This window comes from Aristolochia californica, unplaced genomic scaffold (genome assembly GCF_029961685.1).
Source record: "Aristolochia californica isolate CCGP_79_NKW_82.1479 unplaced genomic scaffold, dmAriCali1.0.hap1 SCAF_11, whole genome shotgun sequence".
Lineage (NCBI taxonomy): Eukaryota > Viridiplantae > Streptophyta > Magnoliopsida > Piperales > Aristolochiaceae > Aristolochia > Aristolochia californica.
The window spans coordinates 32,183,336-32,196,394 of NW_027181782.1; the positions used below are offsets into that span (position 1 = coordinate 32,183,336).

Below are 13,059 nucleotides of genomic sequence, written 5' to 3' on the forward strand. Positions count from 1 at the left end.
ATGTCTCTCTTATTATCTTTCCTAGCATTGACTTGAATTGAATTTTCTTTTCTCCTAAAATTGGAGTTTTTTATCCAAATTTGTTTTCTAATCAGAGAGTTTTGGTCTGACTTCAACACATCTTCTTTTTTAAGCCTCTTTGATCCCATAAATCTCTTATCTCGAAAGTCTAATTTAGGAAAGTGTTGCTAACTCAGGAAAGTCTATCATTAAAAAGTTCCGGGTGTGATTCAGTAGAATTTGGAAAGTATTCCAAATAGGAATTCGTTGAATATTTGATTAAAAACTTTCCTCATATGGATTGATCAATTTGGAAACAGAAACTTGTGAGTTAAGGTGAAGAAGATATGCTTGTGATATCTTCCAATAGAATAAAGCCAGCAATCTCACACCAACAGGGTTACTATAGCCACTTCCAGTTCCCCTTCAAGTGTAGGAGGACATCTCCCTCGATTTCTTAGGTGGACTCCCAAAGGCTTTCTATGACACTATTCTAATGGTGGTAGACACATTGACAAAATATGGTCACTTCATCTCACTCAGTCACCCTTATACAACAAAACATGTTGTTGCTATCTTTTTACGAATGAGATCATTCGTTTACATGGTTTTCCCCATCCATCATCTCCAATAGAGACAAGTTTTCACTAGCCATTTCTGGAAGTAACTCTTTTCTCTCTCAGGCAGGACAGGCACAGGCACAGAACTCCGTATGAGCCCAATGAAAAGCTCTTTTCTCTCAAGCTCTGCCTACCACCCGCCTCAAATCTCTAGCCGCCAAGCCCAATGAAAAGCTCAAAATCCATGCGGTCTTCCATGTCAGCCAACATAAAAAATCCACCCCTACCTGACATCTCTCACAACCACTGCCTGCCTATCTCTCACGAAAATGGGAAACATCATGGTATTGAATACGTAAAAAACCAAGTTATAATCAAATGGATAATACTAAAAAAATCATTCAATTCAAATGAAATGAATAAATTAAAGATTAATTACGTGTATCTTGTTCCAAATTGGAGGCAGACTCGGTGTAAATTTTTGAAGAGATTTCTAAAACATCCTCCTGTAAATTGAAGCAATTCGCATACACAAATATTTTTTATTATTTTTCTTCAGGACCTTTCCGTAAGCCTTCCAAACATTCATTTTCTCGGCGTCAGGTCCAGATTCGGTGAATCGACCATCAAGGCTGCGGTCTCACCCAGAATCTAAAACTCGCTGACCCACTTTGCTGGTTCCATAAATCGATCCACTTCGCCCTGCCCAACTTGAATTGCTTCACTGCCCTAAACCCTAGAGCAAACTGGGATTCAAACTGGGATTCGGATCAATAAACGGATAGCAATGGCTGTGTGAGTTTTACCAGAAATTCAATTACCCCATTTTGTGATTTTCTGAGTTTTCCTACTTTCTCGTCTACAACTTCAAATACAAGCACAGGCCATTTTATTCTTGCTAGTTCTCATAAATCATTATAGATTGTTTTTGCTTCCTCTATGGGTATTGTTCTTTTCTTCGTGTCCAAAATTATTTCTATATCATGCTACTCTTTGTTACAGAGTTGTATCTGCTCCTGGGAAGGTTTTGATGACTGGAGGGTATCTGATTTTGGAGAGGCCAAATGCCGGATTAGTTCTAAGTACAACTGCTCGATTTTATGCGATTGTGAAGCCGCTTTACGAAGAGATGAAGCCTGATTCTAAGAGCTGGGCTTGGGTGGGTTTCTTTCGTTTGAATTTATTAACGCAATCGGAGGATTCTCGAATTTAATGGGCTTTTTGGAAATCAAAAATGATTCTCGGATGAAACAACGTTGAATTTTGTGTATTCCGGTATCACCTGTGCTTGCTTTATTAATTGGTGATAATATTAATTTTGCTGATTACTTCCAGGCATGGACGGACGTGAAAGTAAGATCTCCTCAGCTATACAGGGAGGCCGACTACAAGTTGTCTCTTACAAATTCAGAACTTCGTATTGTATCTTCAAGGCAAGTACTGGGGTTTTGTAGTATTTTTTGTAGCTTCTGCCTTGAAGGAAGGAATTACCTGCTCTTACTCTTGTTGTCAATGATAAATAATTCACAGCAGACCTGGCAAGTGTTGGGCTGTGGTAGCAGTTTTTGCAGTTTTTGCCCTGAAAGCTACCATGAATCCCGGCTTACTCTTGTTGTCCAGGATAAGTAATTCGCTCCAGAATAAATGCAACTATTTTCTTTTCTAACAACATTTTTTGGCATGCAAAATTAACAAAAATTCAGGGTACTCACTGTCCAATTCCTTGTACGTTTCTTTTGACCATTTTTCTACTAAAGGAGAAGCTCTTGTGGTTATTGTCAGTTAACTATTCATGGAATCCCTAAAGGCTAGGGACTTGACTTAACTTTGAGATCACTTGTAGTTTCTTTTTTCTTTTTGTCAAACAGATACTTTGTTAGTAAGATAAAGAAGGAATAAGGACAGAAAGAGGGAGAAGAAAATTAAGAGATTTCGTATAAGCAAAATGCATGTCCCAAGTACTCTCTAGATGGGGCATCTGCCACGTATCTTGTCAGCCTAAAGTTTGACTGTGAACTAGATAAAGCATGCTGTTTCCCTTTCTGAACGGATGTACTGCATAATCTTGAAGATCCTAATATTGCTGTTGGCTACAATTCAGGGAATCAGCCAACCCATTTGTAGAACAAGCTGTGCAATATGCTGTAGCAGCAGCGCAGGTGATTCATACCGATAAGGGAAGCAATGATATTATACACAAACTACTATTGCAAGGTACCATATTAGTTACCATATTCTCCATTTAGTTGTTCTTAACTTTTTCTCTTAATAATGTGTCTGAGCAGCATCAGTCTAGGCCAACCTGAGAAGAATTTTTTAAATGTAATAATATTGTTTTACACCAATCTTCATGCAGGTCTTGATATCACAATCTTAGGTTCCAATGATTTCTATTCATATCGGCGTCTGGTTGGTATCTACTTTTATACGCATCTTAAATTCTCTCACTTCAGCTCCTTCTCTCTCTCTCTCTCTGTTTTTTTTTTCCTTCTAGTTTCAATTTTGTGCAGATTAAGGTATGCCTTCTTTGATCTGTTGACTGATGTTTTCTAACCACACATAACTAGTCAGATTGAAGCACGTGGCCTTCCATTGTCACCAGAAGTATTGGCTTCCCTTCCACCTTTCTCGTCAATTACATTTAACACAAATGAGCTCAGTGGAGAAGATCTGGGTGTGAACTGTAAACCCGAAGTTGCAAAGACTGGCTTAGGATCATCTGCAGCAATGACAACTGCTGTGGTTGCAGCCATTCTTCATTATCTTCAAGTTGCTAACCTTCCAGTTTCAAGTAAAGCCACCCAAGGGGAAAAAGTTACTGGTTCTGAGCTAGATTTAGTTCATATTGTAGCTCAAAGTGCTCATTGCATGGCACAGGGAAAAGTTGGAAGTGGTTTTGATGTTAGTTCTGCTGTCTATGGTTGTCAACGTTATGTTCGATTTTCCCCTGAAGTTCTTTCTGCTGCTCAGGTTCTCTCTCTCGCTCTCTCGCTCTCTCTCTCTATCTCTCCCCCTTTCCCCCTTTATCTGAATCTCTCGTATGAGAGTAATGTCCACGAGCATTTGTGTGCGCCATGGACTTCTCAAATTGTTGATTAGTTAACAGCTAATTATGTAATAGACTCTCTCCTTGAGTCTGGACACTTGTGAATCTGATTTATGGCAGTATACTACTTGGATATTTAAGTGAATGAACTGAAATATAAGCTTGATGGGAAAGATGCAGCTAGTAATTCAAGCTTTGATAATACTGAAAAGCTTGTTTGATCATACATATGAAAGCCAGGAAGCTAAATTCAGTAGAGTGGCATATTTGGTATTAATTTTTAATTGTTGATTGTGAGTAATGCCTCATTCGGTACATGTTTATAAAACTTACCTGCATGTTATAGCTGTGTTCCGATTCAATGTATCTTTTACAAACTTTCTTAAGTAGGTCAAATTCCTCTTTCTTTTTCTCCTCTTTATTTTTTCAATAAATGGAGAATATTTCAAGAAAACTTCTGAAGTCCTTGTTTTTATCATCTATGGAAATACAGGCTGGAGTCGGAGGAAGGTCCCTGCACATGATTATCTCTGACATTTTGAAAGGAAAGTGGGATCATGAGAAGAGCCATTTTTCATTACCTCCATTAATGACTCTTGTGAGTTCATGAATTTCTCTTGCTTATCCATTTATGACAGGCTTCTCAAAAGGTTATTGATCAGAAGACATTCTAATCCACTTATATTTGAGATAATAACTGCTTGATATCTAAGTGCTTCATACACTACCAGAGACCTTTTGATAGGAGATTGACGTTTACTAATTTGCAATGGCATTATACACTTTTGCAGCTGCTAGGAGAACCTGGAACTGGAGGATCAGCTACCCCTTCTTTGGTTGGTGCTGTGAAGCAGTGGCAGAAGTCTGACCCTCAGGGGTCCTTAGAGACATGGAAGAGATTAGGGGAAGCAAACTCAAAGCTGGAAGTGCAACTCAAATTATTAAAAAAAATTGCAGAAGAGCAGTTCGAAACATACAAATACATTATTGGAAGCTGTAGTCATCATACTCCTGAAAAGGTTATCATCTGCAACTAGAACAAAAAATTGTGATTCACTTTTGGGTTCACAACATGATAATAGTGCAGCTATCAGTTGAAAGAACTCAAACACACTACCCTCTGCGCTCTTTTAACAATTAACTTCTTGAAAGTAGTGACATAGCGTTGTCTTGAAACTGCAACATTTTGTCACAAAATTTGTTGTTAGCTGGAAGAAGCAAGTCTAGAGATGTTCACTTTATCTAGAATAAATCTTTCAGGAAGAGATGATCATTACACTCATGAAAGTCTATCTCGTCCATGAATGAGACTGCAAGTTAGGTTTTTTACTCATTATTTATCTGAGCTCACTGCTTAAATTGGATTTCCCTATTCTTTTGTGAATAATTTACATGTTTCCTCCTCCTTTCTCATTTTCCCACCTCCCTCTTTCAGTACTTACCTATCCTTCTTATTGTTAGAGACTGTTTAGTTATATTAGTGGTAATTGGATGTCATTGCTCTTCCACAGCAACTTGTGATGTTTTTTCAATTTTACTAGTAGTAGGTTTCTAAACATGAAAAGACTACTCTTCACTAAGTTTTTCATGATGCTTTGTTAAAACGAGTGAATTGAAATGCCTATTCAGTGGATGGAGCAAGCAGCAGACTTGTGCCAGGAATCAATTGTGAAGTCATTGTTGGGTGCAAGAGAAGCCATTCTTGAGATCAGATCTTACATGCAAAAGATGGGGAAGGCAGCTGGTGTTCCGGTATTTTTCATCTGGAGTTCTTAGTAATTTGTGTGCTCATAACTTCTGTTGAAAATATCTTTCAAAAATATCTTTCAAAATAAAAAGCTTCAGTTGAAGATACCTTTAAAGCAATAATCAGATCATCTGTTTGTTCGTCCCAGTTTCTGTTGTTGTTTTAAGGTTATACCAGGAAATTGTCTTTGGTGATATTTTTCTTTCAGAATTTTAACAATCAGCCACTTGGGTTAATGGGCATTCACTAATAACTTTTTCTGCCTCTCACTTTTTCAATATGCAGATAGAGCCAGAATCCCAAACTCAGCTCGTGGATGCCACCATGAGTATGGAAGGAGTTTTGTTGGCTGGAGTTCCTGGAGCTGGAGGTTTTGATGCAATTTATGCCATTACTTTAGGAGAATCTGGTACCAATGTCGCCAAAGCCTGGAGTTCGCTAGGCGTTTTACCCATGCTTGTCAGAGAAGATGCAGAAGGTGTTCATTTAGAAAGCGATGATCCAAGGGCAAAAGAAATCTCTTCTGGCATTTCATCAGTCCATATTGAGTAGGGCTGATTTGTCTCTACTTCTCTGCGGTGATAATTTATCCCAGTCAAGCTGGGTACAGGTTTACCATGGAAAGGAAGTACTGGATTACTTCTTGTAAACTTCATTTGATGGAATGTACAATCACAAACTGAGAATGCAATAAATGTTGGTTTTCTTTCATTTACTTCTCCTAATTATATGCATGGAAGCATTGAGTATTCCACTCTTCAAATTGTTCTCTCTCAGAATTAAAAAATAGGTACCCATCTTCTGTTCGATTCAAGTAAGAGGAGGGAAATCGAAGAATCAAGAACCCCCAATTAATCTTGACAACCGCTCAAGCAAAATCAGTTCACCAGTAATCTCTACAGGAGCATGTCCCCTCTCTAAAGTGATGGAACCTGTTCCTGTCCCTGACCACGATTACTCTATCATATATCTTGGAAATATATTTCGTATAAGTGTGACAATCTTTACACATCCGGAGGTTTCTAACTATCCGAATTGGTGATTCTTTGTTTGTAATGAGCCCAAAAGCAATGGCCAGCTTTTGACTGTGGCCGCCGAGTAGTCGCAATTTCTCTTCATCATCTACATCAAATGGTACCTGAGATATGTCTGCACAGTAACCTTCAAATCTCAATTGCCACCCCATCTGATGGAGCATTTTGTATATCTCATCACTCTGTGGGTGAGATTTGTCCTGAGATACAAACTTGTATACCTTCCTCTCCACCTCTATCATGCTAAAACCAGGTGTCTGTGGAGACCCTCTTTGCACCATTTCTGCTCTGACCTTTGCGACACTGTCCCACTGCAAACTTTGTGCATATAGATCTGACAAGAGAATGTAATCTCCACTATTATTGGAGTTCAACTGCAAAAGGTTTCTCTGAACATGCACTCCTAGTTCCAAGTTGCCATGAACCTTGCAAGCACTAAGCAGGGAGCGCCAAAGCACATCATTTGGTTCAAATGGCATGCTTCTCACAAGTTCATAAGCTTCCTGGAGCCTTCCTGTTCGACCCATAAGGTCGACCACACATCCATAATGCTTAATTGATGGCTCCAAGCCATGCTCAAATCTCATTTTGTCAAACGCTTTGAGGCCCTCATCCACAAGTCCCGCACGACTGCACGCACTCAGGAGACCCACATAAACGGCTTCATCGGGTTTTAGTCCTTCCCTGAGCATGTCAGAGAATACCCACATAGCCTTTTTGCCTTCGCCGTGCATTGCAAGTCCTGAAATCATAACACTGTAAGACAGTATGCTCTTACTAGGCATGTTTTCAAACACATAACACCCTCTTTCGAGACATCCACATTTCATATACATGTCTATTAAGGAAGTTTCTACAACAACATTGTGTCCAGTGAAGTGCCTAATCAAGGATCCATGGGCAGACCTCCCAAGACGGAAAGCACCCAACTGTGCACATGAAGATAAGACACTAACAAATGTGCTCTCATGAGGCCTCCAATGCTCCTCGGTCATCCCCCTGAAAAGCCTAAGAGAATCGTACCACAATCCCAAACTACTATAAACTGAAATAAGAGCACTCCAAGAAGCACTGCTCTTTACCTCCAGCCGGTCAAACACACCGCAGGAAAGCTTGATCTCCCCACATCTTCCATACATGTTGATCAAGCTGTTCTGCACATATATATCAGAATGAAACCCAAGCTTTAACACATGCCCATGAATCTGCATTCCTTCTTCAAGAGCACCTAATTGGGAGCAGCCCTTTAGAACAATTGGGTATGTAAAGTTATCAGGTTTCACATCTCTCTCCAGCATCTCCAAGTATGATAAAATAGCAGCATTTGGATTATTGTCCTTCAAATAACCTCTAATCAAAATACTGAATAAGAATGAGGTTGGCTTCTCAATCTGTTCGAAAATTGAGCAAGCATACTCCATGCAACCCCAAGCCGAGAGGGCACAAGTTGAGATGAGAGTGGTTGCACTGTGGATGTCGTGGTGGTGTCCGAGCTTTAGGGACTGCACATGAGCCTGCTTGAATTCCTTCATACTTCTGCATTTTAGCGCTGAGAGATTTCCTTGATCCCAAAAACTGACATCAGGGTTATGTTTTGAAGTTTCAGGTGTCACAAAGAGATGGTTCCGGTGCAGTAGTGAAGAGGTAATCATCATATCGTCTTCATATACACCGTGAAAAACGTCATCAAGGTTGTTCACACATCAAGCGCAAAGAAAACCAATTACAAGAAAGTTATTACTTGAACAGAGAAAACGGCAGATCCTTTCAATTTGAAATTTGTGAAGCGGGTGCTGCATTGGACTGGCGATAAGCAGTTTCTTTTCAACATATTCACAGGGTACGAGAGCTCGTGTGAACAAGAAATAACGAGGGGCGCAGCTGGAGGAAAACCCAATTTGATAGAGAAGTTGGGGATAAATTCGAAACCAAGAAAAGGAGGAGGACGAGAAATTACAGTCTTTACACTCTGTAGTGCACAGCTTCCTCCATATCTGAGGGCCCAAAGCTCTGGAGAACGTTGAGGGCTTTGAATTTCATCCATGAAATTGAAAAAGCGAAATGCAGAAACGTCCATGAGATCGTTATGGGAAGAGTTTGGATAAGATAATGTTGGGATTTCTTATCTCCGCTATTTGTTTCTCGCACCTGAGAGGTTACAGAGTGGCATTTCTTCAGGTCGTCAGTCGTGTCCTTTCAGTCTGTGGAGCCCGCCCTCATTATAGACATGGCCCCTGCTTTAGAGAATTGGGCTAGAAATGAAAGAATAAGCCCCTAATTATTTTAATATCTTATTAATGGACTTTGAACTTTGCAACCAAGTAAGAATTTGGATCAACTATCTCACTGTTTTTGGGGAAGCATGAATAAGAACTGGGAAAGCTGCTCTACATTCTACAAAATCTATTTGTTGTTGGAAATTTCAATTCTTTTTGGATGGTTTGGTTGAGTTGATGATTCAAGATAAGTTTTTATATCCTTTATCGCACGGTTAATCTAATAAGAAAAGTTATTTGGTGCGAAACATGTAAAACAATTGAACAGACGACTGAGATAACATTTTACACGTTTCAAACAAAATCGTTTTTTGTATTGGATCACCCCTCTCCATCATCATCGATGTTTTAGATGAATGTAAGATACCCATGAAAACTTCAACCAAAAAGAAGAGAAGATAGCATTGCTCAGAATGTCCATGGCCGACTGGTTCAACCAGCTAGACCTCATGACATTTGAATACACCGACCTTCTTATGCTTGTAGCCTCGTTCTGTTCACTAATAAATAGATATGAACTCAGGCCTCAAATTCTGAATTTCTTCGATGGCAGTGGACTGTTTCTGCAGGCTTTGTTTATGGGGCACCCTACTCTCTGAAGCTCACAGGACACAAAGAGCTGTCATTCTTCAGAACTTACCCATTATTTAAACTCTTTACCCAAATCGCAGCCTGCATCAATTCAGTGTTCATCAGTGTTTAGAACCAGTAATGAGTTTGTCACTCTCATGTCAAGTCTGAGCTGGTCCACCATGAGAAACATCTTTATGTGTGCTATCAACTCCACCCTACTGAGATTGATGAAATTGTTACCTGGACACCTGCTCAGGTCTTCCACTCAACAGTTGCAAAATCATCAAGCTCAAAAGTAGCCAATCCTTGGTTCCCTAATGGTTCTAAACATGTCTTGAAACAGAGGGACCCATTAATCAATCAGCTTGGTGATACAAAATACCTGTGAAGAACCTCAAATTTGTATATTGGAATGAGACTCTCACATCCACGTGATGCCCACATGGATATGCCCTTTAATCCATGCAGAACCAGCCCATACTCCATAGCACACAAAAGCTTCCCTCTTTCTCTCTTAGTATATATCTCAAACACCTAGGCGAGCATTTTCGTCAAGCAAGCTGTCTCTCCTGCCCAAAAGTTTCCTGGTTCCCAACCTCGGCGGCATTCTTATTTTCGAGTTTGATCATCAGAGAGAAGCACTATGGGCATCCGTTGGCCTGGAATGATTCAAACCAAGCAGATCATCCAGCGCTCTCTGGCCAGAGATCGAACAGGTCCTGCTCCAAGCATCAAGAAAGGTTACTTTGCAGTTTATGTTGGGGAGACCCGGAAGCGGTTTGTGGTGCCTGTGGCACTCTTGCAGCAGCCTTCGTTCCAAAACTTGTTAATGAAGGCTGAAGAAGAGTTTGGTTTCGATTACCAGATGGGTGGCCTTACAATTCCCTGCAAAGAGGATGTCTTCTTGGAGCTTGCTTCCCATTTTAATGGTGGACTAGTAGCTGATCCAAGGAGCTAAAGGAGTCACGAGAGGCTACTGGGACCAAAAAAAAAAAACAGAAATCCATGTTTTTAAGAGGAACCCACCAATTTTGTACATTGCTAGTCTCCTCTTTTTCTTTTTTTCCCTCCCTGGAGAGAGTCAAAATGTCTCCACGGAAAGCTTCGGATATATACACTTTTCTGTTAATTTTTTTCAGAATTTGTTTATCATGGGCAAGTTTAATCCAAAAACAACATTTTCAACTTTATAAATTTCGCTCTGATTCAATCCTTTTTTATTATATCAATTATTGTGTTTATTATGCTCATGTTATGGTCATATTATTTCGTTTTTTCTTATCTCAATTATTAAATATTTAAATTCAAAAACACAATCGACCAATTTAAAAAAATATTATAACTATATATAAAATTCAAACAATTTCTTATACAAATTACAACAATATATAAGATTATCTAAAGGTCACAAATATACAATTAATTCATTCATTAACAAAATACATAAAAGGTCTCCCTTTGTGCGAAAAAGGCATAACAGTTTCTGAGACTTGTCGTGCGATCCATGGTGTTGGTGAACCAATCAACTACAAAACCATGGTCACCTTACTTGCTTCTTCTCCTCAACCCTTCCAAAATTTAAACAAACTCCCGTATCTAACCCCCCCGCCTAAGCTCTCCTTTCAACGCTTTCCTGCATCTAGATTTTCTACCTCGGGCTCGAACCACACCCTTAACGTCTCCTCAAACGATTGGCCATTCGAGCAAAGAATGAGGGAGGCCCTTGATGTCCTCGAGCTCATGAAGGCCCAAGGTATGAATCCGGAACCCTCTCTGTTCTGCACTCTCCTCCGGAGCTGTGCTGATGAACAAAATCTGGAAATTGGTAAAGTAGTTCACGCCAAAATCACAGAATATGCGGTGGAGGAAGACGCTTTCGTGGCGAATAATCTCATTTATATGTACTCAAAATGTGGTGACCTAAGATCAGCTCAGAGACTATTTGACGAAATGCCCACGAGAAATACGGTCTCCTGGACTAGTGTTATTTCTATGTACAATCAATTTGGTCATCCTAAAGAGTCTTTAAGATTATACCGTTTGATGAAATCCGCATCGGATGTCAAGCCAAATGGTTTTACTTATGCCACAGTATTAGATTGTTGTGCTAAAACAAGAAATTTGAAGATGGGAATGGAAATTCATGAAGATGTCATCAGGGATGGATTTGAAGAAGATGGGTATGTTATTACTGCATTAATAGATACTTATGCTAAGTGTGGGAAAATTGATGAGGCGCGTAAGATTTTCAATAGAATGACTAACCCAACATTTGTTGCTTATACTGCAATGATAGAGGGCTATAATATCAATAATCGAGGTAAGGATGCATTGGATATTATAAGGGGAATATTTCAGCTGGGAATAGATACCAAGGTTTTGAAGGAGCTAGGTTTTGGATGCATGATCAGGTCTTGCATTCTTGAAGCAGCACTCAGGCAAGGGCAGGAAATTCATTGTCTCATTATCAAATTTGGGTTCAAGATGGGAGTTCGGACATTAAGCTCTCTGATACTGTTGTATGCGGAGGCCAATAAGATGGCATTTGCACGCCATCTTTTTGAAGATTTGGTTGTCGTAGACATGAAATTGTGGCATAGAATGATTTCAGGATATGTGAAAAACGGCATGAATCAAGAAGCTTGGCTGATTTTCTCACGGATGCTGTCTTACAACGCCGAACCTGATCAATTTGTGTTCTCTCAGATTCTTAGTGCGTGCGATGCTATACTGAATCTGGATGAGGTGAAACAGATACATGCTTGGTTTTCTAAAGGTAGTTGTGGATTGTTTGATGCTTCTGTTCGCGGTAACCTTGTTAATCTGTATTGTGGACTGGGTGAGTTTGAAGAGGCCCAAAAATTGAGAAAATGGCAGTGTAAGGAGGTGTTATAAGACAAGAACCAGTACATGAAAAGGTGGTCCTGCAGGTTTTATAGCTCCAAACTTCTGCTCTTGGATGTCACAATTGAGGACAGAACAATTTCCTTCACGGAGAGTTTGGCTGAGGGAAGAATTCCTGTACAACAATCCTTTTCTCAATTGAAAGATGGAAGTCATGCATCGGTTGATCGGGAACATCATGTAGTGTTTAAGGCACCTCTGTACATTTAAGTTTTGTAAAGATGTTCTAACATGTGCTTGTGGTGTGGATTACTGATTCAGAAATATATCTTGTGATTAAGATAGGCTTTGATTTGCTCCTGCATCAAAATAAGTTGTTTGGTTCTCGCTGAACTGCTTAAATAGAAGTCGTGGCCATTCATGACACCATGGTAAGAGTTGGCTCAATTCTAAGCCAATATGTGACCATAGATACTTACTACATAGGGAGTGCTAAGATATAATGCTTCTTTTTACTCTTACTAGACCATAGCATCTCTTATGCTTTACATTACTAAGAAGCAAGTTTAATTATAAAAATGAGCCTAAGAAGCATATCAAATTTCATTTCATCCACTTCCTTTTGGTCTTTTTATGTTGAGTAAATACATTAAATTACTTATTTGTGTAGTAATCATATTTTTTTACCTAATTTGGGGTTTAAGTATTATCTTTTAATTAAGTATACTGTTACAATGTACTAATTCTCTTGTTTTTTATATTTTTCTCATGTTGGAGCACTAACACTAGAAACTTTTTTCCAGTGCACATGAACTCGTCCACACTAACACCAAGTTTGAAGATGAAGTTCATGTAGATGAATGAAATGAATTTGAAGCAGGAGATGAAGATGAACTTCAAATTTTAAGTTTGTTGACTAACCCCTCCTTAAGCATGATTAGTTGAGTAGGGGTATGGATTATTGAAATTGAAGGTATAA

General features: G+C 39.3%; 4 protein-coding genes across 4 annotated transcripts; 3 read left to right on the top strand and 1 right to left on the bottom strand.

Annotated features, from left to right (window-relative positions):
• The first annotated feature begins 1,169 nt into the window (after positions 1-1,169).
• Positions 1,170-6,064, top strand: LOC137944820 (phosphomevalonate kinase, peroxisomal). Its single transcript, XM_068790580.1, has 10 exons — positions 1,170-1,355; positions 1,563-1,719; positions 1,896-1,993; positions 2,662-2,774; positions 2,917-2,969; positions 3,132-3,530; positions 4,100-4,204; positions 4,398-4,625; positions 5,236-5,358; positions 5,639-6,064. The coding sequence occupies exons 1-10, from the start codon at positions 1,348-1,350 to the stop codon at positions 5,903-5,905; spliced, it is 1,551 nt and encodes a 516-aa protein (XP_068646681.1). The 5' UTR covers positions 1,170-1,347; the 3' UTR covers positions 5,906-6,064.
• Positions 6,048-8,415, bottom strand: LOC137944819 (pentatricopeptide repeat-containing protein At1g31920). Its single transcript, XM_068790579.1, has one exon. It carries the CDS (start codon positions 8,040-8,042, stop codon positions 6,237-6,239), a length of 1,806 nt encoding a protein of 601 aa, XP_068646680.1. The 5' UTR covers positions 8,043-8,415; the 3' UTR covers positions 6,048-6,236.
• A 1,464-nt stretch (positions 8,416-9,879) lies between these two features.
• Positions 9,880-10,194, top strand: LOC137943794 (auxin-induced protein 15A-like). The gene has a single exon (XM_068789227.1). The coding sequence runs from the start codon at positions 9,880-9,882 to the stop codon at positions 10,192-10,194; it is 315 nt and encodes a 104-aa protein (XP_068645328.1).
• Positions 10,195-10,731: 537 nt separating this feature from the next.
• On the top strand, positions 10,732-12,908 carry LOC137944821 (pentatricopeptide repeat-containing protein At1g03540-like). Its single transcript, XM_068790582.1, has 2 exons — positions 10,732-12,511; positions 12,884-12,908. The coding sequence occupies exon 1, from the start codon at positions 10,773-10,775 to the stop codon at positions 12,129-12,131; it is 1,359 nt and encodes a 452-aa protein (XP_068646683.1). The 5' UTR covers positions 10,732-10,772; the 3' UTR covers positions 12,132-12,511; positions 12,884-12,908.
• The last annotated feature ends 151 nt before the right edge of the window (positions 12,909-13,059 follow it).